The following is a 25,727-nucleotide window of genomic DNA, read 5'->3' as shown; positions in this document are numbered from 1 at the left end:
GAAACTTGGCATATACATGTAAAAATACCCTGCGCAGACAGTAACCATCTCCGATTTTGAAAATTCCTTCTAGAGAAAGTTATGACATCAAAATATCTCCGCTAATGGAAATCGCCAAAAAAAAAATTATTTCCCAAACTCGGCAAGCTTTTTGAATTCTGTTTGCGGGAATTGAACAGGGCATTAGCAGAGATGAATTACCGCACATATGATACATCACTATGGTGTCATATCAATTTTCATGACATCATTCCTATTTTTTGACATTTTTTGTTTCACAACCCAGAGTTTTCACCGGATCTTCGTGAAACTTGCCATGTATATGCAGAAAGCCCACTTGCAGGCAGTAACCATCTCCGATTTTGGAAATTCTTCCTAGAAAAAAACTTAACGTCATAATATCGCCGCTAATGGAAATCGCCTGTACCATTATCTCCGAAACTAGGCAAGCTGTTTGAATTTTGTTTGCGGGAATCAAACCGGGCGTTAGCACAGATAATTTATCGCAAACCTGATGCATCACAATGACGTCATATTCGTTTTTATGACGTCATCTTTAAGAGGACGAGGATCTTAGCTCATTTGAGCATGTTAGGATTCGTGAGTTGATGCCGTCTGGTCCTGTTGCTGAATTCGAGTCGAGTGTTGCTTCCCTGTTTGACGCTCAGCCTCTAAAAGGACGGAGCACGAGCAAAGCATCTTCAGTGGACAATATCAGGATTATTAACGCAGCTTTTCATGCGCTGGATATCCTTCTCCTGCACTGAAGCTCCTTGTAAGGGAACTCGTATTATTCTGGGTCTGCTTTGTTGGATCGGTTCGGTGGTTCTACGTGGTTTCGTTGCCCGAGCCCCGAGTTGCGAAGGGTTTCCTCGTTTCCACGAGACGGATAAAGAAGAGAGGGGGACGGGCTCTGCTGAGCGAGGGAGTGTAGGGGGCGTGGCCTGTGGGTGGGAGGGGTGGCGTCCCCGGTTGCCTAGCGACGAGCAAAGTTACCATTAGAGAAAGGCTGATAGAACCACACGTGCGTATCCTCCCATTCGGTCTTTCACAGTGAAAGGCTCTCCAGTGGCCTTGTCTTCTCAACAGATAACAGGTCGGTCTGCTGGTTACTTTGGTCGTTCACTATGACGTACACTGCTGTGTCATGATGTAACAAACGCGAGTGCACCGTTTTAAGATACCATCGCACATTACTGTTCATTCCTGTCATTAGTCATCATCAATTATCCATTATCATGATCGTCATTAATTATGTATTGACTGTCATCCATCATCATGATCATCATCATTTATGTCATCAATTATCCACAATCATGATCATCAATTATCCCTCATCGGTTACATCGAATCATTTCCCTTCATCATCACTCTGAATTTTCATTATTTTTTCCTTAATCTGAATAATTATTGTCTCTTGTAATTATCACCAATCTCTCCACTCCTCCAACAAAAATACTCCTACAAGCGCCCTCTCTGAAACCCCATCTCCACCCACTATGAACCCCCCCCCACCCCTTCTGAAACCCATCTCCATTCCCTTCTGAAAACCCCCTTTCCACCTTTTCTGAAACTCTCCTTCCACCCTCTCCAAAATCCCCCTGTCAAACCCATATCTCTGTCTCCCTTGAACCCCCCTCTCGATCCCCTGTAAAAACCCCTTCACCTCCTCTCCACCTCCGCAGAAACACCCCTCTCCACCAACTCCTAAACCCCCCTCTCCCCTCCTCTCAAAACTTCTTCTCCATCCCCTACATACCCCTTCTCCTTCCCCTACAAAACCCCATCTCCATCACCTCCAAAAACCCCTTATCAACCCCCTGCTAAACCCACATCTTGGTCTCCCTCAAACCCCCCTCTCCATCCCCTGTAAAAAACCCCTTTACCCCTACAAAAGCCTCCTCATCATCACCTCTCCACCTTTTCAGAAACACCCCTCTTCACCAACTTCTAAACCCACCTCTCCACCTCCTCTGTATTCCCCTTCTCCATCCCTTCCAAACCCCCTCTGTCTACCCAAAACCCACCCCTCTCCACCTCCTGCAAATCCCCCTCCCCACCTCCTCTGAATCCGCAGTCTTCATCTCCTATGAATTCCCCCTCTCCACCCCATCTGAAACCTCCTTTCAACACTCCTGAAACCCCCTCTCCATCCCTCCAAACCCCCCTCTCTGTCTACCCCAACCCCCCTCTCCACACCCTCCAAATCCCCCATCTCCACCTCCACTAAAACGCCCCTCACCACCTCCTCCATATCCTGCATCTCCACCTCCTCTGAAACCCACTCTCCCCTCCTCCAATAAACCCCTCTCCATCCACCCCCAAAATCCCCCAATTCCACCTCCTCCGAATCCCCCATCTTCACCTCTGAATCCCCCATCTTCACCTCTGAATCCCCCATCTTCACCTCTGAATCCCCCATCTTCACCTCTGAATCCCCCATCTCCACCTCTTCTGAATCCCTCATCTCCACCTCCTCTGAACCCCCATCTCCACCACCTCCAAATCCCCCTCACCACCTCCTGCAAATCCCCCATCTCCACCTCCTCTGGATCCCCCATCTCCACCTCCTCTGAATCTCCATTTCCAACTCCTCCAAACCCCCATCTCCACCTCCTATGAAACCCACTCTCCATCCCCTCCAAACCCCCTCTCCACCCACCCCAAACCCCCATTTCCATCTCCTCTAAACCCCCATCTCCACTTCTTCTGAATACCCCATCTCCACCTCTTCTGAACCCCCCATCTCCACCACCTCCAAATCCCCCATCTCCACCTACTCTGAATCCCCCATCTCCACCTCCTCTGAATCTCCATCTCCTCCAAAACCCCCCATCTCCAACTTCTCCAAACCCCCCATCTCCACCTCCTATGAAACCCACTCTCCATCCCCTCCATACCCCCTCTCTACCCACCCCAACCCCCTCTCCATTTCCATCTCCTCTGAACCCCCCATCTCCACCTCCTCCAAATCCCCCTCACCACCTCCTCCAAATCCCCCATATCCACCTTCTCCGAATCCCCCATCTCTACCTCCTCCAAACCCCCCATCTCCAACTCCTCCAAACCCCCCATCTCCACCTCCTCTGAAACCCACTCTCCACCTCCTCAAACACCCCCTACCACCTCCTCTGAATTCCCCTTCTCAATCCCCTCCAAGACCCCCTCCCTGTCCCCCCAAAACCCTCCTCTCCACCTCCTTCTAATCCCCCATCTCCATCTCCTCCGAATCCCCTCTCTCCACACCCTCTGAAACCACGCTCTCCAACTTATCTGAAACCTTCCTCTTCATCTCCTCCGAAACCTTCCTCTGCACATACTCTGAAATCCCCTCTCCACTCTCTCTGAAATCCCCTTTGCATGCACTCCAAATACCCTCCCAACCAATTCCGAACCCTCCTCCATCCACTCTAAAAGTCATCTGCACCTCCTCCAGTGCCCCTCTATAAAGCCGTTGCTTCTGCAATGGCTCAGTCCATAAGCCTTGGCCAGTTAGCCGAGCTGGCTATCGGTTCTCCCGAGCCAGGTGTGGTGAATTTTGGGGCGCTGCGCTCTCTCCTGCTGGCTCTGATCGAGCACTCGGGCGCGGGGGCCGTGATCGCAGAAGCTCCAGAACCAAAGAGCTTGAATGTTCCAGACATTGCCAAACTGGAAGAGAGGGTCCTCTCACTTGAGAGGTGCTTCTCGGAGCTGGCAAGCAGTGCCGACTTGCTCCTGTGTGGAGAAAGAGAACAACAGCCGGTGCAGCACATGTGGCAGATGATCCAGGTGCAGAAGTGCATGGAGGCCAACACAAGTGGGGTGACGAAGGTGAGACCTTCCCTCTCCATAGAGGACAAAGGACCTCGTGATGGTGAGCTTCTTGTTAATATTGAGCTGCCAAGACAGATAATATTATTGAGCAATAAAATCGAAGATGATTGCTTTTGACTTCACTGATTTGTTTCAAGTCATATTTGGCAACAAAGCAACCCCTTTGTGGCCAAGCAGAAAATCCCGAGGAACTCAAACAGCACAGTCGATTGACAGTTGAAAGTCATATTACTGCACAGGAGCCACTTTAACTGTAACACTGATCTAACTGTAACTTGATAGAGCATCTTCAACAGTTATTCCTTCAACGCTTTGAACCCTGAACTCCTTGGACTTTCGGCTCCCCCAACCTGGGGTTCCCTGAAGAAAAATTGGGCCGCTTGGGTATCTGGAAGTTTGAACAGCGACTGGTAAATTGGCCGCTAGGGTTCAAGCAGTTTACAGTTATCAGTAAATAATTATTTGTATCCTTTGGTTTGTATCTAAGGGACAAGTTATATACCATGTAGGAAAACATACTGCCATTTGGGGTCTCCCACCCACCACCTTGCTGTTTACTCCTTCCATGTCACTTTCCTTCACTGTACTCCGACCACTTCCCCTCCACCTGTCACCTGTCACCCTACTAACCTCCTTTTTAGATGACATCATCCTCCCTTTTCTTCTCCATTATAATTTTCTCAATTCACGACGTTGTTACAAAAAAAATTCTGCATAGAATTAGAGTACAAGTATTACAATTGGTAGTTTATCTCAACTACTACCAAATATTACAATTGGTCATATACATTGTTGCAGACCCGGGGGTCGGGGGTGAGAAGACCACGAGGGGGGAAGCTACCTTGGGTTCCCACCAGACTCTCCGGAATCGCAGGCTGTCTCACACGAATAACTTTGTGACAAGACGGGTCGCTAATCGACCGTGAATGGCAATAACTCGACCACGTGACTTATGGTTCTAATTACCGGGGGACTCGCCCTTTTTCTTAATTTCTTCACGCCTTGTTCAAACTGGATCAGATGCAGACGAGCGTAACTGCCAAGGACGTACCGGCTAGAAAACAGATCGTTGGGGGATATCGTCCCAGTTAGGCTTGGATACGGACCATGCTGGACTAATGAAGGAAAAGATGAAAACGAGCTGGGAACATTTCTACACAAAGCATTTATTTCCAATTCGCAAGGAATGGTATGTGGCACAGTGAATGAGGTTCATTATTTTTTTACAGCTGGGATAGCAAGGAATTCGTGGGGTGTGACAAAAGGCAAGCAATTTTAAAAAAAGCAGACACAGAGCAGACTTATCCCATTATATCTTCGAGAATATTAACCTATGCGATGACAGGCGCCACACACACACACACACACACACACACACACACACACACACACACACACACACACACACACACACACACACACACACACACACACACACACACACACACACAAAACCGATGAGAACTAATGTCCTCGCAATACCTGGCGTGGTCGGTCGACCGTGCAACCCAGTACGCTTTGGGGGACGCTCCGCTTGAGAGATCCCACCTTAAGAGTCGGCGCGTTATCTCCTGCTGAATCACTTTGCCAGGGCTCATGGAAACGTGTGCTCTGCACTGGTCCAGAAGAACGTCTGTCGCACACCAACCCTGAGTGCAGATGCAGCGACAGGCAGACAACGAGGTGCAGTGAAGAGAGGGCAGAGCAAAGAGGCAGAGAAGTGGGCGAGGCAGGCAAGCAGAGAGAGAGAGAGAGAGAGAGAGAGAGAGAGAGAGAGAGAGAGAGAGAGAGAGAGAGAGAGAGAGAGAGAGAGAGAGAGAGAGAGAGAGAGAGAGAGAGAGAGAGAGAGAGAGACAGAGAGAGAGAGAGAGAGACAGAGAGAGAGGGCAGACGGCTTGGCGATCCACCTTTTATAAGCCCCAGGTGAAAGGTGGGGTGACGACATGAAGCCACGCACTGTCATCGGAATCATGCTCTCCTAGTGGGTCCCAGCCCCACCCTGTCAGGCTCCTGGGGCCCGGAAGCAGTCTCATTTGCACATCTGGCGTGACATGGCCCATTGCACCGCCCCGCAGAACCGTCAGAAAGCATCTGTGAATGAAAATATCCGAAAATAAGTGCAACCTTGTGCTCACTGAAGGTAAGTGACCCGAGACAATGGGGACAATGTGAGGTCATGCTCTAACTGCTGCAATTTATTATGTAACTACCTGTGAGGCATGATTTGTTTTTGCTTACAATGTGTAAGCATACTCCACTAGTATACATGTAAATATATTTAAGCATCGGCACAGACGCCTGGCTCACAAGGTGCATACTCAGACCCGCCAACACGACCGACCCTGAAGTGCCTGGACCACGGATAACTACACGGCCCAGAGGGTTGTCAATCAACTGCAGAAGCCAGTTGGGATAATTCCATGTAAAGGCCCGGTCACACCTTGACGTTTTAGCCAACGTATGCCGATTTTTGAATTTTTTTTTTTAAAACGCTGGCACACGTTGAATACGTTATGGGTAAGTTTTGATAACATTGAGAGCACGCTGAAAAACACTGCCATACGTCGTTGTACGTTGGCTTTAAACGTTGTACTTTTTGGTTGTCCTCAAATTTTTTCATGCTTGAAATTTCATGACGTATGCCGGCGTATGACTCACACGTTCCGCTACGCTGGCCACAAGTTGTATACACGGTCTGCGATCGTTGACAGACGTCAACACATGCTACTTGTAAGTTAATCATAAGTTGAGACACGCCGAGGTAATGTTTAGCGTACCCGAAACTTATTTCTAACCTATGATTAACGTGTTGTTGGCACGTTACGCGATCGTTGCCACACATCGACAGACGTTACTTTAAAGTTACTCATAGGCTGAAAGACGTCGGTGAAATGGATCATCCTTGCGTCAGCGTCCACGGCCATGGCCAGGACACTTATTTGCAGCATTCTTCAAACTTTTCTTCGGCATGACGAGGATGTTCACACTTCCATGTCTAGCTTGGCTATGATTCCAATTGTCCATCGGCAGCGTCTATTTAAAATATTCGAGTTTGAGCGTTTTAACACGTTCAGAAGAAACGCTTCAAATTTCCAAACCCCAGCGTCAAAAAACAAAGGCGAGTGACAGCAATTTAAATCGTTCATTGTAAACAATGAAAATAGTTGAGTGGTACCGTTTAAAAGTCGTTGAGTGTAAAAAAAAATCCAATTGTTGAGCGCAAGCGTCTACTTTCAATAGTGGAGATGCAGCCATTTAAATCGTTGAGTGGCAGCCTATGAACAGCAAACCCTACGTCACCGGCAAAGATAAACTGCCGCACGATATGGATAAGTTAGGCTATCGTTGGGCATAGTTTGTGAACGCCGGCTTCACGATAATTATTCGTTGGTATACCGTATCTATAAGTAATCAAAGCGCTCTATGCACATTATTAGTTCATTGTGAATTTGTCCAACCCGTTATGAATAGACCTAAATCGTAAAAACAAGCTATATCTCATTGTTGAAAAAGCCCCATAAAAAATTAGCCGCGAAGAACTTCGAACAATGGTGAAAAGATGTCTCCTACCCATGGACACGGGGACGCAAGGAGGATCCATCATAATCCACACCCTCCCCCTCACACTCACCTACTACTGCCAACATGAACAAACTACTACTAATACTAATACTGATAATGATACTGATACTGTTACTGCTGACATGGACATCGACTCAAAAAGGACTCGAAAACACTGTTGGGTTCCCCTTTTATGAACACCATTTTTATATACCAATTCCCAAAAAAGCTGGGAACACGTCTTTATATGGCAGTTGTAAGCTAGAAACACGTTGATTTTTTTTTTGTCGACCGGAAGACGTCATTGGAATACGTCTACATACGTCGATGTGTGTTGGGACTACGTAAAGAATTGGTTCAAAGCATGTCTAACATAAGTTAGAAATAAGTTTCGCGTAAAAAAGACATTACCGCGACGTGTTTCGACTTATGAGTAGCTTATAAGTAGCCTTTGTGGACGTGTGTAAGCGTCCGCATATCGTGTGTACAACTTATTAAATAAGAACAGAGTTCAATTTGTTCGACCACTTTATTAGCGTGGAACGACAATAATCAAACAAGTATTGAACAGGTTGAAACGCCCACAACATCCCTGGCTCCGGCTCAGGCTGCGCATGCGCACTGGCACAGGGGACCGTCGATATGTAGAAGTACCTTAAAGTACAATGTTCTCTATCTCCCTCCGAGTCTTCATTATGTTAATAGATAAAGGCTGAGAAAATATTAAGTTTAATGAATGAACAAAAGTTTATATCGCCCATCGTGTGACTATTCCATGGAGTAGTCCTTGTACCAGGAAGGCACGCTGGTCGCTCTGGAGGATCGGCGTTGACCTATTGCTGGTGCTGGTGGTGTCACATCGGGCCCCAGTGGGGATGGGGCTCTCGGGGTTTCAGGGGCCGATGGTGGCGTCTGAAGGATCGCGCGCCTCGGTGTGCCTCGTCCTGGTGCTGCTGGCGTGTCTGAAACGGGTGTCGTCTTGCGCCGGGGTGTGCATACTGACGTCAGTGCCGGCGTGGGCCCCGTTGGCGTCGCAGATGTCACGGGTTCGCTGTCGAGGTCAGGCACTTGCGGTGTTACAACGGGTGCAGGTACAGTGATGCGGGTTGCTAGATCATCATAGATAGACCGGGGTGGCAGCTGGTCATTGCGAACTGGGCTAAACTTGCGCAGGAATTTCCTGTTCCGAAGTGTGACTCTGCCCGAGCCGTCGATCTTGATCACGTATTGGTCGTGTTGGCATACCTCCACGATACTGCCTGTCTTGTCCCATTATTTTGGGTGGAATCCTGTCTGGTTCTGTACGCGGACTAGGTCCCCTACAGCAAGTGGCGGAAGGCGTTTGGTGTGTTCTGCCCAGGTGTCGGCTGTGCGGATATGATGTTTGTGGAGGGCCTCCTCCCTCGCTTTCAGGGTCTCATGCCAAGTGTCGTGCGGTCTGTACTTCCCGGGGATAATTGGGATGAAATCGCGTATCGGGCGGCCGAAGACACACATTGCCGGGGAGATCTTCGTGTCAGGGTCAGGCGTGTTACGATATTGTAGTATCACTCTGCACAGCGTCAGTGTCAAGTTCTCCCTGCGGGCTGGTGTTGTCCGTGATAAGTCGTTTCATTGTCTTAACTCCAATCTCCGCGCGACAGTTGCTGTGAGGGAAGGCCACCGATGACAAGCGGTGGTGTACGCCCCATCTGTGCAGGAATGACCTGGTCTCGGTGGAGGTGAACTCCGGTCCCCCATCCGACGCGAGCTCTTCTGGTGTCCCGTACATCACGAAGGCGCGACGTAAGTGGTTTATGAGTCCGGCGGCGCCACCCGTCGACTTTGAGATGATCGGCCAGTTCGAGTATCTGTCCACCGTCACAAGGTAGTGTGCACCCCTGTGTACAAAGAAGTCCGAGCACACTGCCCGAAAGGGGTAAACGACCGGAATAGGTGGAGTTGGTGGCGCTCCAGGCTGTGATGGTGCCATCCGGTGGCAGTGTTCGCAGTTTTTCCGAGTGGCGCTGATGTCGGCCGACATGCCTGGCCAGAATGCAGAGGATTCTGCGCGGGCGGTCATCATTGATACGCCCTGGTGGGCAGCGTGTAGGGCGCTCAGCACATCGCCGCGGAGTGAGGGTGGTATGACTACTCGGTCCTTGTATAGGATCACTCCATCTGTCGATGTAATGTTCTCGCGGTACTGGTGATAGTCGCGAATTGTCTCTGGCATCTCGATTTTTGAGTCGGGGATGCCGTTCATTGTCATTCCCTCCAATATGTGCATATCGCCATCGCTGCTGGTGGCTTCCCTGACGTGATCCCATGTTACTGATCGCAATGATTCGAGGCCCGCGGCACACCATGCCAGGTTGTCCTCCTCGACGTCGTCGTCATACTCCGGCTCAGTTTGGCGTAGGAGGGACAGGACGTCGGTGTGCGTGCTTGGTTGGAGGTGGGTCGCTATGGTGGCATTGTCATCTGGAAGGTTCATGAGTGGAGGTTGCGTGGTGCCAACCGGCCTGCGTGACATGGCATCTGCCGCCTTGTTCTTCATGCCCGGGATATGTATGATGCGGAAGCGATAACGCAGGGTCTTCTCCTTGAGGTTCCTGAGGCGGGGGTTGGGTATGTCGTCAAGTGCTCTGTCCGAAAGGAGTTTCAGCAGTGGTTTGTGGTCTACCGCAACGATCAGGTTCTCGCAGCCCAGTACGAAGTAGCGCACCTTGTCCAAGGCGTCCGCGACTGCGAGAGCCTCGCCCTCTATGGGCGCGTATCTGGATTCTGCCGCGTGTGTAAATCTGTTGCCGACCAGGGTTATTTTCCATCCATCAGTGCAGCAGAATGGTCTAACTGGCATGCATCGGCAGTGCTTTTGAAGCAACCAGAATCCGATTCCCTCCTTCGACCAGTCCGTGGCGATGCATGTTGGCTTAGTTTTGTCAAATATGCGGACACCGTGTTCGATTTCTTTTACGATCACGTCTTTCGACTCGCGGAATATGTCCTCTAACTCCATGGACCACTGGAAGCGTTCTCCACTTTTCAGGAACTTCCGGAATGGCTGCATTCATTCGGCCATACTAAAGGCGTATGCCACCTGGTTGACAAGCCCGAACCACGATCTGACGTCGGTGATGTTACGCGGTTGTGGGAAATCGTGGATTGCTTCCAGGTAGCGGCTGCACGGTCGCACGTCGGTCATGGTGATGGTGAAGCCCGCGAAGTCCACCGTGGGTGCGCTGAAGACAAACTTCTCCGGGTTGAGGATGATTCCATTCCGGCCGCATATATCCAGCCATTGGACCGCCTGGAAGTAGCTCCCCTCAACCGTGTCTGACCATAGTAGCGTGTCATCTACGCACTTGGTCTTGTTACCAATGTCCGCGACGATCTCATCGTATCGTCGTGAGTAACCATCCCCCGATGCCATATACCCTTGTGGGGCAGATAGGTACCGGTAGCGCCCCCACGGAGTGATGAAGGTCGTCTTGTGGCGGTCATCCTCGTGTAGGCGGACGCTATGGTAACCGTTCCATGCGTCGAATACTGTCTTGCGCTTCCCGTTAGGTACGCGTCTCGCCTGGTGGAACGGGGATTGGGTGTGGTGGGTCTCGCGGAACGCATGCTTGTTCAAGGCCTGAAAGTCGACGGTGCGTCGCGGCTTGCCATTCTTTTTCGCGCAAATTACCATGCGGTGACACCATGTCACCGGCGTGCCGACGGGTACTTCCTCCAACACGCTGAGCCGAACGTCCTGGTCGAGGCATGCTTTTACCTCATCTTGCCAATGTATGGCCACGGAGATGGGAGTGTGATGGGCAACCGGTGTCGCGTTCTCACTGAGCATAAAACGTAGTGGCGGGCCGGTCATTCTCGGTAGTGGCTGGTGTGGGCACGTGTTGAATGTGCTCTGAGCATACATCCTGAGTAAATGTGACTGTAGTTCCTCTCTGTTGGCCTCGGTCGCTGGCATGGGGAGTGCGGTCGGCTTGGTCGGCGGCTCCACGCGTCGCGGGCAGTCGCACAATTCCGAGGTCGTCAGATTCACCTCTCCGAGTGTCGGGAATCTGTCCGAGATCATTCCCAGGTCCATGCAGGCCGCGCGGGAGAGGAATATGCGGTCTGAAGAGTCCGTCACGTACGCGATTTGGCGCGTCTCCAATCTCCGAGCGTCATCACTGTTACCGACGAATCTGACTACCACGGCTCCGAGGATACGAATTCCTCTGTTGTTTGCGGCCTTCATGGTCATGGATACAGGTATGAGGTCCTCGGTACTCATGCCCATTTGTTGGATGACTTTAATGCCGATCAGGCAGCTCTAGCACCCCGTGTCTGCCATAGCGGGTAGGGTTACCGCGCGGGTGTGTTTCAGGAGGTTAAAACCCAGCGCTTTGTAATCCTCGCGCTTGTTGGTGAGAGTGAGGTTGACGTATGGCTGCGGGTCGGATATGCGTTTCATCCACTTATCGCACATATCATCATACAGGTGGTGAGCGAGGGGAAGCGCGCGCATTTCGTCCTCTGTGCTGGCCACGGTGACCGTGCATAGCTCGACGAAGGCTGCCGTCTGCTCGTCGTACATCCCGTCGGTCTCCTTAGATGGGGGTCTTGCCGATCGGCCGCCCAGGCACGCCTTGTCGAGGTGATTCTGGCGGCCACACTTCCGGCACTTTTTACCGTATCCGGGGCACTCGGCGCGTCTGGCGCGCCATTGAGGCGTTTTGCCGTGGCCCACCTCGCCGCAGTAGATGCATACTCCTTCGGGCTTGGCCTTCCGTTTTTCCGGCCTGGCTCCTACTCTGGCGCGGACGTCCTGTCGCTTTCCACGCCGATACGAACTACTGATCGCGTCCGTGCTCTGAGTGTCAAGCAGGCGCGATGCCGAGCGTTTTCCAGACTCTTTGGCCTCGATATACTCTATCATGTCCTTTAATGGCATGTCCTGGTTCTTCTCACCGAGTAGGTCAAGTTGTATTGCTTGGTCCGCGATGCCACGGGCAACCACGTTGCGCAATATCTCTTCCGTGAAGTCGTTGACCTGATCGCACCCCGCCTTGGTGCACTTCATTTCATACTTGCACGTGTCCGCCTGCCCCTTGATGCGGGCGTGGAACGACCGGACGGGCTCCTCGTGTCCCTGCCGCATTTAGACAGGGCCAATCGAGCTACCATCGTGTTCTCCGTCTGGACGGCGAGCGCCTTCATGGCAGCGAGGACGTCTTCTTCATCGCTGCCCACGAGGCTCCTACCCGCCAAGCGAGTGAGGTCCTTTCTCAGCTCCTCCTCACAGCACTCCAGTAGCTGCGTGACTATGTCGGGTCCGCCAAGCTTAGTACCTGTTTTGTATTCGCCCAGCGGGTTATGAAGTACGACCAGGCCTCGCCCGTTCCGGCCAGTGCTATGGAGGGACGCTTGAGTTTCTCCATCCTGGCATTCGAGCTCGCCGCCCTGGGGGCGGCGACGTGCACAGTGGCGTGTATACTCAACATGGCGGCCACCACTGCCGCCTCTGCGTGTGTAGCCATATAGTCACAACCCTCGATCGGGCACTCTGCTTCCACCGGCGCCATAGGAACAGTTATTCTGGAGTAAACGTTCTATTTTCGGTGATGCACACGTGTGTACAGTGTCCTGGGGGCGAAGATTGGGTACAGTACCCGAGAAATCCAAACTCACTGTCGACGTTCTCGTGGTCCGTTTTCACCCAGTCGTGTCCTCCTCAGCACCGACGATCCTTGCTCGACTGCATCAAGTTGTTTGATTATAAATAAGAACAGAGTTCAGTTTGTTCGACCACTTTATTAGCGTGGAACGACAATAATCAAACAAGTATTGAACAGGTTGAAACACCCACAACATCCCTGGCTCCGGCTCAGGCTGCTCATGCGCACTGGCACAGGGGACCGTCGATATGTAGAAGTACCGTAAAGTACAATGTTCTCTACTTATCCCCATCGCATGCGGAACGTGTGTCATACGCCGAGTACGTCGTAAAATTTTGAACATGTTTAAAATTTCTTGACGTACTCTACTTACTACGACGTATGATAGCGTACTTTAGCGTTCTACTCATGTATACCAAACTTACTCATACCGTATTTGACGTGCTCCAACGTTTTAGACACATTTTTCTTAGGTCGACATACGCTGGCAAGATCGCCAAGGTGTGACCGCGATGTTGACATTTCCATTTCTACGGCAGTTATGATTCGAATCGTTGTGCGTCAGCCTTTTAATAGGCTACGTCACGACATCGTCAGCGATGCATGCAACGCGCTATGCCTAAGTTAGACTATCGTTGGGCATCGGTTGTGTAGTCCGACAACAGGTTCAGCATTCGTTGGTATAAGTTATCTATAACACAACGAAACGTTCTGTGTCCGTTACCAATGCGTTATACATAAGACCAAGTCGCTATGAATACGTCCGAATCTTTAAAAAAAAAAACATCAAAAGTTCAACGTAAGCCAGCGTTTTACATACATTTTAATACGTTGCCATCGCTGGCTAAAACGTCAAGGTGTGACCGGGCCTTAACAGGGTGCTGTTGTCTCTTATGTCGTGTTCGCTGTTGCTGACCAAATGACCTCAACTAAGGTCCGCTCCCTGAACGCGCACCCAAGTACTTATTACGGCCGAGCGGAACCAGGAGTGCAGCGTTGGCTGATCAGCTTAGCCAATCATTGCTGCAAAAACTTCCCATCCATTTCTTACGTACACGCTTTGTCAGATCAATGAAAGAAAGCACACAAACGAGGCAAATTTGAAAGATAACCATTATTTATTTGAAAACACAAGCAGGCAATCATCAAACATGTATTTACAAGCAAGCAACAGGCATCTTTATTTACATGGGCAGGCAATCTTCAAATAAAGGCACAAGGCAAAGGAACACAAAGAAAAAGGCTTGCCCCTAATACATATTTTCCTCTTATACAGACCTATTTAGACAAAAAACAGGCACCGTAATTCATTCCGGGAAGCAGACTAGAAAAAACGAGGAGAAAGAAGCAGAGTAGAGTATGGGGATACCTCGTACCTCATACCTCATACAACCACATACAACCTCCTTACCTCATACAACCACACGTCGTTGCGTCGGGCCAAATATTGTGAGGAGTCGGGGGGCGTGTGGGGGGGAATGTCAATGTTGTGTTGGAAGCGTGTGGTGCCAGTGTATACGGAGCTGCGTGACACCCCAGGGACTGTACTGCACCCTTCACTTATGGGTTCCTTGCCTTTGGTCCAAGCATGACTCGCTTCTGCACCTCGTATCCCAATGCAGTTGGGTCCAGCGCGACTCACACTCTGGCATACAATCTCTCAAACAAACAGCCCCCCCTGGTGCATGGACAAACAGCCCCCAGGGCATCGCAACAGCCCCAAACTGAGCCGAGTCCTGGCTTGTATAAATGTCATGCCGAACGTGGCTTAGAGGGAGCAAACATCACATGAGCATCTTCCTCATTGGTGCGTCCGACGGGGGTGGGTGCACTGATCAGGCTGTGGAAAATTTACGCTTCATTATGCCTGCCGGAAAAGGGCATCCTCACCCTGCCCTCTCGGCATGGGTGCAGCGAGGGAGTACCCCCGTTCCCTCCTTCGTGCACAAACATTCCTTTGTACTGCACATTTGTTTGAGAAGCATTGTCCCACGTGAGAAATGTAGGAGTGCAGGAAAAGAAAATGTGGGATGGTAATTCGGTACCCGTGTGAAGGATTATTTGTCTACGGTGAGTGACAGATCAACAGGTGGTTGGTGGTGAGTAATAAAAGAGGGAAGAGTCGGATGAGTGGTGAGGGAAATGGATACAGATGTACTGAAGGACGAGAATAAACCGACTGCGGGGTTGAAGGAAAGACCAATGGGGTGAAGGAGAGGTTGTTGAATTGAGGTTTGGTGACGTGGATAGTTGGTGGATTGAGGAGATTAACAGCACGTAGAGAAACGGAATACACAGACTAATCTCAACACATTTCCCCCGATACTCCTGGACAAAGGGCAAAGGACTATCAACCACATAAACAAATGAAACAACTCATTCTGTGGAATCCCACATGTAAATGAATGTTCTCCCACAGGGTACACTTCCAAAACCGTAATTATAAATATGTACACATATATGTGTATATATCCGAGAATGTCGGGGCATTGTTTAAATGCAAAGAGAGGGGATGGGTTCCTGGTGGTTTGTGATTCATGAGAAAAATAAAAAATCCCACGAAAAACCGCGAATACGCCCACAAAAACGTGAAAAAGCGCGAATACATGAAACACACGGCCACGAATGTCTAGGAAGGTCACATTTTATAAACTGTGAATATGCGGGGTCCACGAATAGCGATTCCGCAAATAAAGGGGTCCAACATTCCCAGTACTGTATTTAAAACAAGTAACAGAATCATTATCAGTACTCACTCATAGCAGATTACATTTTGCCATTCCCGAACACATTTCTCACTCACACCGTATTTCCTGTGCACAGTCATATTCCCACCATTTTTCTCAGCGAACTGAACAACCCCAACTTAAAAGCTGCCCAATATGACTTGCGTGACTTTACCCGAGGCATTTTGAGATGATGTAGTAATGAGATGATTTTTCTGCTGGGCGTAGTGACATGTGCCTATTATCTGGGTCATTGGAGGCTAGGTTTGGTGGATTGCTTGAGGATCGGAGCCCTGCGTTGTGCTGCACCAATAGACGGTACAAAGCAGCCTACCTGATATGGTCGCATGCAACCCTGATTGTCGGGTTCGGCGAGATCAGATCTGTGACTTGCAATGGGTATCATGTAAAACCCATACTAACCTGTTCATAGTCGAGTCAGGTCAGGTATGGGAGCATGTGCCAGAACAGCGCGTCGCTGCGTCCACTTTCCGCCGGTACTCCAGGGGCCTCCGTCTGGCCATCCCCCAGGAAGATGCCAGGCCCATCCCCATCTCCTTGAGATGCTGGTCAACCTGCTGCAACCATGAGGCACGTGGTCGGCCCATTGGCCTCCTCCACTCACGAGACTCCCTCGCTGAGAGAATCTGGTGAGCAGGATCAGCGTCAGGAAAACGAGCCACATGTCCATACAGCCGCAACTGACGCTCACGGACCATGCAGCTAGCAAATCTCATCCGAGTCTCTCTCAACAACTGCTCGTTGGACACAAAATCTAACCAGCGATAGCCAAGCATTCTCCCAAGAGACCTGGTACAAAAGGAATTAAGTCTCCGTCTCAGATCCTTGGTCAGAGTCCAAGTCTCGCATCCATAGAGCAAGACTGGAAGCACCAAGGACCTGAAGAATCGGACTTTCGTCCTCCCGCACAGGTACCGGCAGCGCCACACCCCATAATCCAGTGAATCCATGACTCCCCAGGCCCGACCCAGATGTCTATTGACCTCTGACTCACAGCCAGCAGAGACATGAATATCACTGCCAAGGTAAGTGAATCTCCCCACGACCTCAACATCCTCACCACAAACAGGCACAGACAGGACAGCAGCATCCAAGATGTCATTGAAAGCCTGGATCTTAGTTTTGACCCAAGAAACCTGTAATCCCAGCGACTCCGACTCCTCATTCAGCACCTCGAGGGCCCCCAAAAGGATATCTAAAGTCTCCGCAAAGATGACTGCATCATCTGCGAAATCAAGGTCCGAGATCTTGACATTCCCAAACGATGCACCGCAGCTTAATCTTTCCGACATCCTCCCTAAAATCCAGTCCATACAAGTGCTGAAAAGTGTGGGGGCCAGTACACACCCCTGACGAACTCCAGTAACAACTGGAAATAAGTCACAGATGGTACCACCACACTTCACAGCAATCTCAGTACCAGAGTAGAGTTCAGACATCAGATCGATTAGTTTTGGTGGCACCCCACGAAGACCAAGACTCCTCCAGAGGCATCCCGATTCACTGAATCGAACGCTTTACAGAGATCAACATAGGCTGCAAGCAGCCCCTGCCGAAACTCTCGTCTGCGTTCGGTGAGGACACGAAGAGCAAGGATACGGTCAATCGTTGACCTCTTTGGTGTAAAGCCTGACTGCTCTGGACGCTGGTGCTCAAGCAGATGCTGGCAAACCCTATCAAGAATTATCCGAGCAAAGACCTTGCCCAGCACTGAGAGCAGCGTCACCCCTCGGTAGTTGTCGCAGTCTTGGCGATCACCCTTCCCTTTCCAGAGAGTAATAACAAGGCCCCTCTTCCAATCAGTTGGGATGATGCCTGTGTTCCAGGCAGAGCACAAAACTACATGCAACGACACAAGTGCAGCATTTCCACCAGCCTTGAGAAGTTCAGCATGGATGCCAAACATCCCTGGAGCTTTACCCTGTTTCAACCGGTTCACCGCAGCCCGTGTTTCCACAAGCGAAGGTGGACCACAATTGATTGGAGGGTCAGCAACAGGGATCGTAACACCATTGTCATCCAACTCGAGAGCTGGTGGATCAGCCTGGTACAACCGCTCAAAGTAAGCGGCCCAGCGGGCCTTCACTTCAGACTCCTCTGTTAAGAGCCTACCACTCTCTGCTCTAACTGCAGTGCTCCGAGGGATGGGCTTGGATGAACGCAATGCGCGAATTCCCCTGAAAGCGGGATGAGAATCACCTGCCCATAGGTGATGCTCTACCCCCTCACAGATTCCTCGCACATAGGCCTCCTTGTCCAACCTTGGTGCACGTACAGTTTTACGCCTCAGCTCCCTGAACAGTTCAGCTCTGCCATTCAGCCTGGCCCTGCGACTCTGGTCAATGGTATCCAGTGTCCCATGAGAGACAAAATTCTTCTTTGCTCTGCGGTGAGTTCCAAGACATCCACCGGCAACATCAAGGACGGTGGTCTTGAAGGTAATCCATCACTCTTCAGGACCCCCCAAAGCGCCCAGACACCCCAAATGTCCACTCAGCCTGTTCGCAAACTCCTCAGCTACTCTCTCGTCCTTTAGCTTGCCAACATCCAGCCTCGGCTGGGATGGTACCTTCTTCCGGATTTAAGCTGAAACTTCAGAGTTGCTATCATGAGCCTGTGGTCAGTATTGAGGAACTGAGCACTCCGGTAGACCCTGCAGTTCTGGATCATCCTCCAGTGACCGTCAACGAGGACATGGTCAATCTACTTTGCCACACTGCCAGCGTTGGAATACCAAGTCCAGCGATGAACTTGTGGGCACTGAAACCATGAACCGGCCACCCTAAGTCCATGACTTCTTGCAAAGTCAAGGAACTTAGTGTTATTCTGGTTCATAGTTCCTGACCCATGGGAACCAACACATGTCTCATAACCATCCCTATCAGTTCCAGTTAATGCATTGAAATCCCCCAAGACAAGAAGTGTATCTCGTCTGGGGCACTGATCTACCACAGACTCGAGCGTGGCGTAGAATGTGTCCTTCACGGTGAGATCACTCGCCTCAGTCGGAGCATAGACAGAGACCAGGGAAATGACACCTAAGGAGTGACGAATCCTTAAACTCATAATACGCTCGTTGAAGGGTGTTACCTCAATTATCATTGGCGTCAGCTTATTGGACACAGCTACAGCAACTCCTTGAGTATGGTAACCATCAGAGCGACCAGACCAATAGTATGTGTAACCACCCACCATTATCTCGCCGCAATCCGGTCTCCAAACCTCAGAGAGAGCTACAATCCCGATGTCCAAACGCTTGAGCTCAGATGATAACAGAGACAGGTGATCATCCTCTCTTAGGGATAGGACATTCCTGGCACCCACCCGAAGGGACCGCCTCAGGTTAACCCAAGGAGACCGCCGTCTCTTGGACGACACCTCAGCACCACTCCGACACACTCTCCCGCAATCTGACCCAGGGAGGTTACCCCGTGGTTTCCCTCCTTTCATCAAAGATTGGGGGTCCCGAAGGCTTTGCCCCAATTCCATCATCCGGTGAGCTGCCCTGCCAAGGGAAGCTGCACAGGAGGTACTCCCACGGAGTGGGTTTTCAGATTTTTTTGCGTTTCTGTGTTTTGTGGAATGAAGGGTTTTACGGTGGCCGGAGTGCAAATCCTGCCACGAACCTCCTAATAAAAAAAGTAACCCAACTGCAGGAGGACGTCCGCAGACACAGTTGGGCACTAGATATGGATGGCCGTTGGCTCACAAAGAGCTCCTCCGCCCTTTGACAGGTTTTGTTTTTAATCCTGCTGGGTGTCCATATCCAAACACCCTCCTCACCAGAAAACCTGGTGGGGGCGACGGTTTAGTCGCCGACAACCCGACCATGGAACAGGTTTACATGGTGCCTGTAGCAGGTCACATATCTGACCTGACCTGACCTGGGAGTGTCGGTCGAGTCGAGTCGAGTGTCATGACTAAACTGCCCCCCCCCCCCCATTAGGACCCCTGGTGTGGAGGGTGTTTGGATATGGACACCCAGCAGGATTAAAAACAAAACCTGTCAAAGGGCGGAGCAGCTCCTTGTGAGCCAATGGCCATCCGTATCTGGTGCCAACTACGTCTACGGATGTCATCCTGCAGTTGGTTACCTTCCCTTTGAGGTTGGTGGCAGGATTTGCACTCTGGCCACCACACAACACTTCACTCCACAAAACACACTTTATTGTTGTGTCAGGATGGTGCTGATGTGTCGTCCACCAGACGGCGGTCTCCTCGGGTTAACCTGAGGTTGTCCCTTCGGGTGGGTACTTGGAATGTCCTTCCCCTAAGAGATGGGGATGGTCCAGGCATTTGCCTGGGGGAGGGCCAGATGTAGGCCCGTGGATTACTGGCGGGAAGTGGATGCAGTGACGTGCTGTGGTGCATGCTCCCAATGTATATACACATGTATGTATGTGTGTAGTAAGGATGAATACCGTACACATGATTAGGATTGAAAGGGATGGGTCAAACGTAATTGGCGAGTGCGTGCTCATTATTGATTGGATAATATCACATGGGTCAGTGAGTAGATCAAGGTTTAATTGCTCACCCAATCGGCAAACTTTCCGGGAAATGATTTCTGGAGTGTTTTTTGAATCAACAATTATACAGTTTATTTCAGAAAATATCACACCTTGCAATTCTTTTTTCCATTCATGCAATTCAATGTCCAAAACCATAGACAACTCGATTCTGATTTCAGTATAAGTCGAGGCCCAGATTTCCGGGGAAAAATGGTATCGACTTGTATGGTAATTGACCTTATTAATAACTGGGATGGGTAGTAGACCAAATGAGGGGGAGGGGTGTGGGGCAGGGGAGGCTGCCAGTAGGTGCAAACCACTTAGCATCATTTCATTAAATTCACCAGCCATAAGCATGAGGATCGTGTGAGTGTGTGTGTGTGTGTGTGTGTGTGTGTCTGTGTGTCATACGTGGCGAGTTGGAGGTGACGAAAAACTTGTTGGTCGGAATCAAAAGCGGGATTTTATTTATTTATTTATTTGCTAGATGTGATCGGAAGTGAAGTGATACTGTGCACGGAATCCTGGAGGGTGGTGATGTGGCCTTCGATGAGAGAAAGCTCGTGATACCTTGCATATCAGCTGCAGGTCTATCAGTCTGTGTGTCGATTCTTGCAAAGTGGAATGGAAACAAAATGTGCTTTTAAAATTGAATATAATTTCTGTCCAATATGGGTTTTGTAGAAATAAAACGGGTTTGTGGGTTTTCAGAAACTAAATGGGCCAAATCCGTGAAATTCGGGTCACTTGCCATCTTTGGTGTGTGTGTGTGTGTGTGTGTGTGTGTGTGTGTGTGTGTGTGTGTGTGTGTGTGTGTGTGTGTGTGTGTGTGTGCGTGCGCATCAAGACCCAATCAAGTCTCTCACCATAATTAGCGGGAACAACCAATCAGCTCTCACCTCATCGATTATCCTTGTCATTTTTTTAAAAAAATTGTCCTGGCTTCATTTTACTGAAGTAGTAATTTTGATAGCATTGCTTGGTCACAGCATGAATCCCTTTTCAGAGAAAAAAAAAAAACAACAAAAAAGTCTCAAGTGAAGCTTTCTTTTCAGCCCTCCTCTGAAATTTCAGAAAATATGCAAAGTTCTTCATTTAGAAGAATAAAATGTTTCTCAATAATGATTGTTGCATAGTTTACCATAAAGTAAACCATTTAAAGAGACACATTGTGAATACCGATGGTGATTGGTGTTTTGAAGACCGCGCAGGACATGTCTTCTAGCAGACATTAAAACGATGAAACCGACGATATTATTTATGCCATCATCGTTGTGACACGGCAATCATACCCATCCATGCTAAATGTAATAAGAGAAAAACCTTCTTGTTCTTTTCCTCAGGCAATGTCTTTGTTGCAAGACGTGATGATTGAAATAAACTGTCTGAAGTTATCACAAGATGTAGCAGTTCAGGATATCGAGATGATTAAAGCAGGCATGGATGCGGTAAGATGATATTTATTGATTAATTTACTGCCAACAAGTGTTCCTGACATTTGTCACAAAAGTTTTTTAAATGCACACTTTTAAATAAAATGTTTTTACAATTTAGCAATCGGCGTTCTCGGTATTTTTTTGATTTTTTTTTTCATGATAGTCACACTTCATTGATATCTAGGATTATCCACGCTTATGAAGTCATTAATTTTTTTTATTGTTATCTTCAGAAGACCATGTAACCACATTAGGATAAATAAAATAAAAAGACTACTGTATCATGTTTGGGATTATCAGGTGTTTTTTTATTTTCCAAATAATCCCTTTGTTCAATTCTTTTCTTCTTCTCTAAAAAGCAGAAGATGCAAGAGGTATGGAAGCATTTGGAGGAGATTAATAACATGCAAGAAAAGATAACGGGGCAGGACACAGTCTTGGTTAGTATACAGTTATAATTACCCTTTGTAGAAGGTCTGTTTGTTAATTGCGAAATCGAAGATTCACAAATATATTGGTTGGTCTGGTTTGTGATTCTGTCTGCCTGTCTGTCTGTTTCTTTGTATGTCAGCTACTTACAGGTCACATTTTTTTACTCCCATCTTCACGAAACTTCACCAAATGGTACAGTTGGTCTTAAGCAAGAAGCCAATTGAGTTTGAGGTCAAAAGGTCGACATAGGCTAAAGGTCAACAACTTTGGTGATATTTCTAAAATCATAAATTTTCATCAGATTGACTTGAAGTTTGAACAGGATTTGCACATCAGGTCACTGAATTCAACCACCAATTATTTTGAAGCCGAAAGGTCAAATTGCCATCACTTTTCATCTAACTTATTTGAAATTTGACCATTGAATTCACCCACCAATTATTTTAAAGGTCATACTTGTTTTCGGGATTTTGCAAGTATCATGCTCTGCATGACGTTTTTCTTGTTTGTCTGTTTGTAAGTGTGCACAGAACATTAGTGTCTATTAATTGCATACTATTTAAATTATAATGGTAATGATGCATAACGATAATGATAATAATTATGATACATAATGATAATGATGATTACAATGGTATAGCATGATAATGATTAATAATGATACAGTCTTACTATAATTAATGGACTGTTGTGTGTTTGTTTGTTTGTCATGCTACTCCTACAGTTCTGGGCTGATTACATCCAGACTTGCTGCATCGGATCAGCATAACCCAAATTTGTGCATATGGGGTGTTTTTTAAAAAAATATCTTTGGTGGTGGTCTTGGGGAGAGGGGGATGAGTGGGTGGGGCGGGGGGGTATTCTCTATGTAAATGTGTATCGTGAAGCGCTGTTTCAGGTTGGAGAGGGTAGTACGAGGTTACACGGCAAGAGGTATTTTGAATTACAGGTTTGAATGAGGATAATAGCATAACCCCCCTGGCAGCTCCCTTGGGGACCGGGTGATTTTAGTAATAATGATAATGAAAATTACAATGGTACATAATCAAAATTACAGTGGCACATAATGATAATGGTACATAATGGCAAGGATAATAATATTAATCATGACAAAATGAAAATGATGTTTGTATTGAAAATTATAATCACAATGAAAATGTTGATAATAATAATATGCCTGGTGGTGGGCTTGGGATTCCAGGATCCTGAGTTCAAATCCCATTTGGCTGTTGAATTAATACCAGGTGGGATTGACTCTGTCTGCCATCCTTCTGAGGTCAGCAAAATGAGTACCAGCTTGCCGGTATCGAGTGTCGGAGTGGAAACCCATCCAGGATTGTGCCCAATAGCCAAGGAGACTGCTTAGGCAGCACCAATGTTCTCCATAGAGTCTGGTCCCAATGGATGGATGGATGGATAATAATAATAATGATGATAATGACAATGGTACATGGTAATAATAGTATGTGAGTTCATCTGTTAATTATGTACTATTGGAACTTGAGTACTTCTATAAATTATGCACCATTGAAGCATGAGTACAGTATGTCTCTTAATTACGTACACTTGAAACATGAGTATGCCCATTAATTACGTACTAATGCAAAATGAGTTCAATTTTTCTTTCTTCTTCAAAAAGCAAAAGATGCAAGAGGTATGGAAGCATTTGGGGGAGATGAATAACATCCAAGAAAAGATTACGGGGCAGGACGCAGTCTTGGTTAGTATACGATTTATATTTTTGGTTGAATGGTTGATTGTATGTGTGTATGTATGGATGTATGTATGCATAATTCCTGTGGATTTCCACTTAAGGTGGAACAAGAATTGCAACTGATTATAAAACAAGGAGCTGATACTCAAGGTCCCCCGCATTTTGGGTGGTATGAGGAATAGATCTGTGTAATATGAATGCTAAATGTTGAACGGTTTTTGAAATATCACATGGACAGGACAAGTTACCCAAGATGGTTGCCACAGCAACATAATTCAGCCAATCACAGCTGCGATCTAATCAGGTTGAGATAATATCATGAGGAATTGACATCTGTAATATGAAAGCTAAATATTGAACGGTTTTTGAAATATCGTGCACATAAGATGATCGGTAATGGACGGACGATCGGTCGGTCGGATGGAGCTCATTTTAATCCTCCCCCCCCATCTCTTCATTTTGGGGATGGGGGTCAAATAGACAAATTACAAATTAAAAAAATCAATGACTAACAACGTAAGTACGTTTATCATTAGGTACATTATTGAGCTTGTTTATGACATGGTGGATACAATGGAAATATGGGCTACTAGTCTTTGTGAATGCTCATGTAAGTCTGCGAAAGTTGGCAAATAATTGCTTTTATCAATTACAAAATGATCTTCATCACTGTGGGAGTCTGACAGGATTATGCAAAGTTAGCTCACTTACCTTTGAACAGTCTAGTTTGGTTCTAGTCTGGAGATCATAAACTGTCAGATTGCTGTTTCACAAACAGGGTGTTACATCACAGTATCATCCATCAGATGGACATTGAACTCGTTGTCCTGTCTTCTCGGATTAGCTTGTGGACATCATGGATCCCATAGTGTCTTTTGATGAAGAGTAGGTGAGTCATCACCGGCAGACTGAACAATTTGCCACAACCAAAAGGGGGCACTGCAGCAGAGGCATAACTGTGGCCCTCAGAAAATGTTTCAAACCCGTGGGCAAATGTCATGAGCACCCCTCAATTCCTTATGCATATTAATGAATGAACAAACCACTGTGGGAAACAGAGTGGCTGACATTTCAAATATTAGTCCTTCATCAGGGCAAAATAATAAATTGTATGGGGAGGGAAGATTATGAATTAAGAAACTGGATAAAATGGAAAGTTAAAGAAAACAGGGATCAATTGTGGATGAAGGACAGATTGGGTCTTTGGTCAGGGTCAAAGATTGAAGGAAACCTATGAAGGATGAGGGGTGAAATAGCATGAGTCAAAGACCAAAGGGAATTAGTTGCACCATTTATTGAGGGTTTACAATAACAAAAGAAAAGAGAAGAGATAAAAGGCAGTTTGGTTTAAAAAAACAAAAAAAAGAAAAACAGATGAAGATGAACCAGAATGAAAAAGAGAGAAAGGGTGGGAAAATTTGGGAAATGGAAAATACAAGTCATTTTATTTGGATAAGAGAATTAAGTAAATGAAAAGGATTGTTAATTTCATTTTGTGCCCATGTGTCGAGTTTAAAAGGAAAGTTCTATTCTTCGCAACTCTGGGTGTCCGTCGTGCCATTATGAAGACATGTTTCACATGTAGTCTTATGTTGGATGGAGTGTCAGGATTTTGGCTTGGAGACCGAGTGATGTTAGTTCTCACATCCATGAAGTGTTCAAAGAAAAGATCAACAGTCTTCACCCTGTCCACCTGATGCAGAGTTTGTTGCAGAGAATGCAAGTGATACAATATGTAATATTCATGGAAATGAAAAATAGTCAAGAAATTCAAGGTAGTTTCTAGGTCCTGAAATTGATGTGGTTGTTTTGATAAAAGCACATGTGACAGTGCTTACAAGAACACTTAAAAGTTCCTGGTT

The 25,727-nt window shown here is 47.9% G+C and overlaps 1 protein-coding gene across 4 annotated transcripts in view; it reads left to right on the top strand.

Annotated features, from left to right (window-relative positions):
- The first annotated feature begins 219 nt into the window (after nucleotides 1–219).
- Nucleotides 220–25,727, top strand: part of LOC147022277 (uncharacterized) — a 58,523-nt gene continuing 33,015 nt past the window's right edge. Inside the window, exons 1-5 of one of the 4 annotated variants that reach the window (XR_015061161.1) lie at nucleotides 220–1,096; nucleotides 3,437–3,810; nucleotides 21,627–21,731; nucleotides 22,082–22,159; nucleotides 23,791–23,871. Coding sequence is in view for 3 of the 4 variants with exons in the window: in XM_085893002.1 (XP_085749128.1) it covers nucleotides 3,466–3,810; nucleotides 21,627–21,731; nucleotides 22,082–22,159; nucleotides 23,791–23,871 (609 nt within the window). In the remaining variant the exon portion in view is untranslated. Of the gene's footprint in view, nucleotides 1,097–3,436; nucleotides 3,811–20,681; nucleotides 20,872–21,626; nucleotides 21,732–22,081; nucleotides 22,160–23,790; nucleotides 23,872–25,727 lie in introns of those variants that run through there. The other 3 variants (XM_085893002.1, XM_085893001.1, XM_085893003.1) reach the window with 3 other exon arrangements.

The sequence above is a fragment of the Eptatretus burgeri genome, chromosome 8 (genome assembly GCF_056783735.1).
Source record: "Eptatretus burgeri isolate ZD-2024b chromosome 8, Ebu_testis_v1, whole genome shotgun sequence".
NCBI classification, from domain to species: domain Eukaryota; kingdom Metazoa; phylum Chordata; class Myxini; order Myxiniformes; family Myxinidae; genus Eptatretus; species Eptatretus burgeri.
The sequence above is the reverse complement of the archived record's forward strand: the minus strand, read 5'-3'. Positions and strand labels throughout refer to the sequence as shown.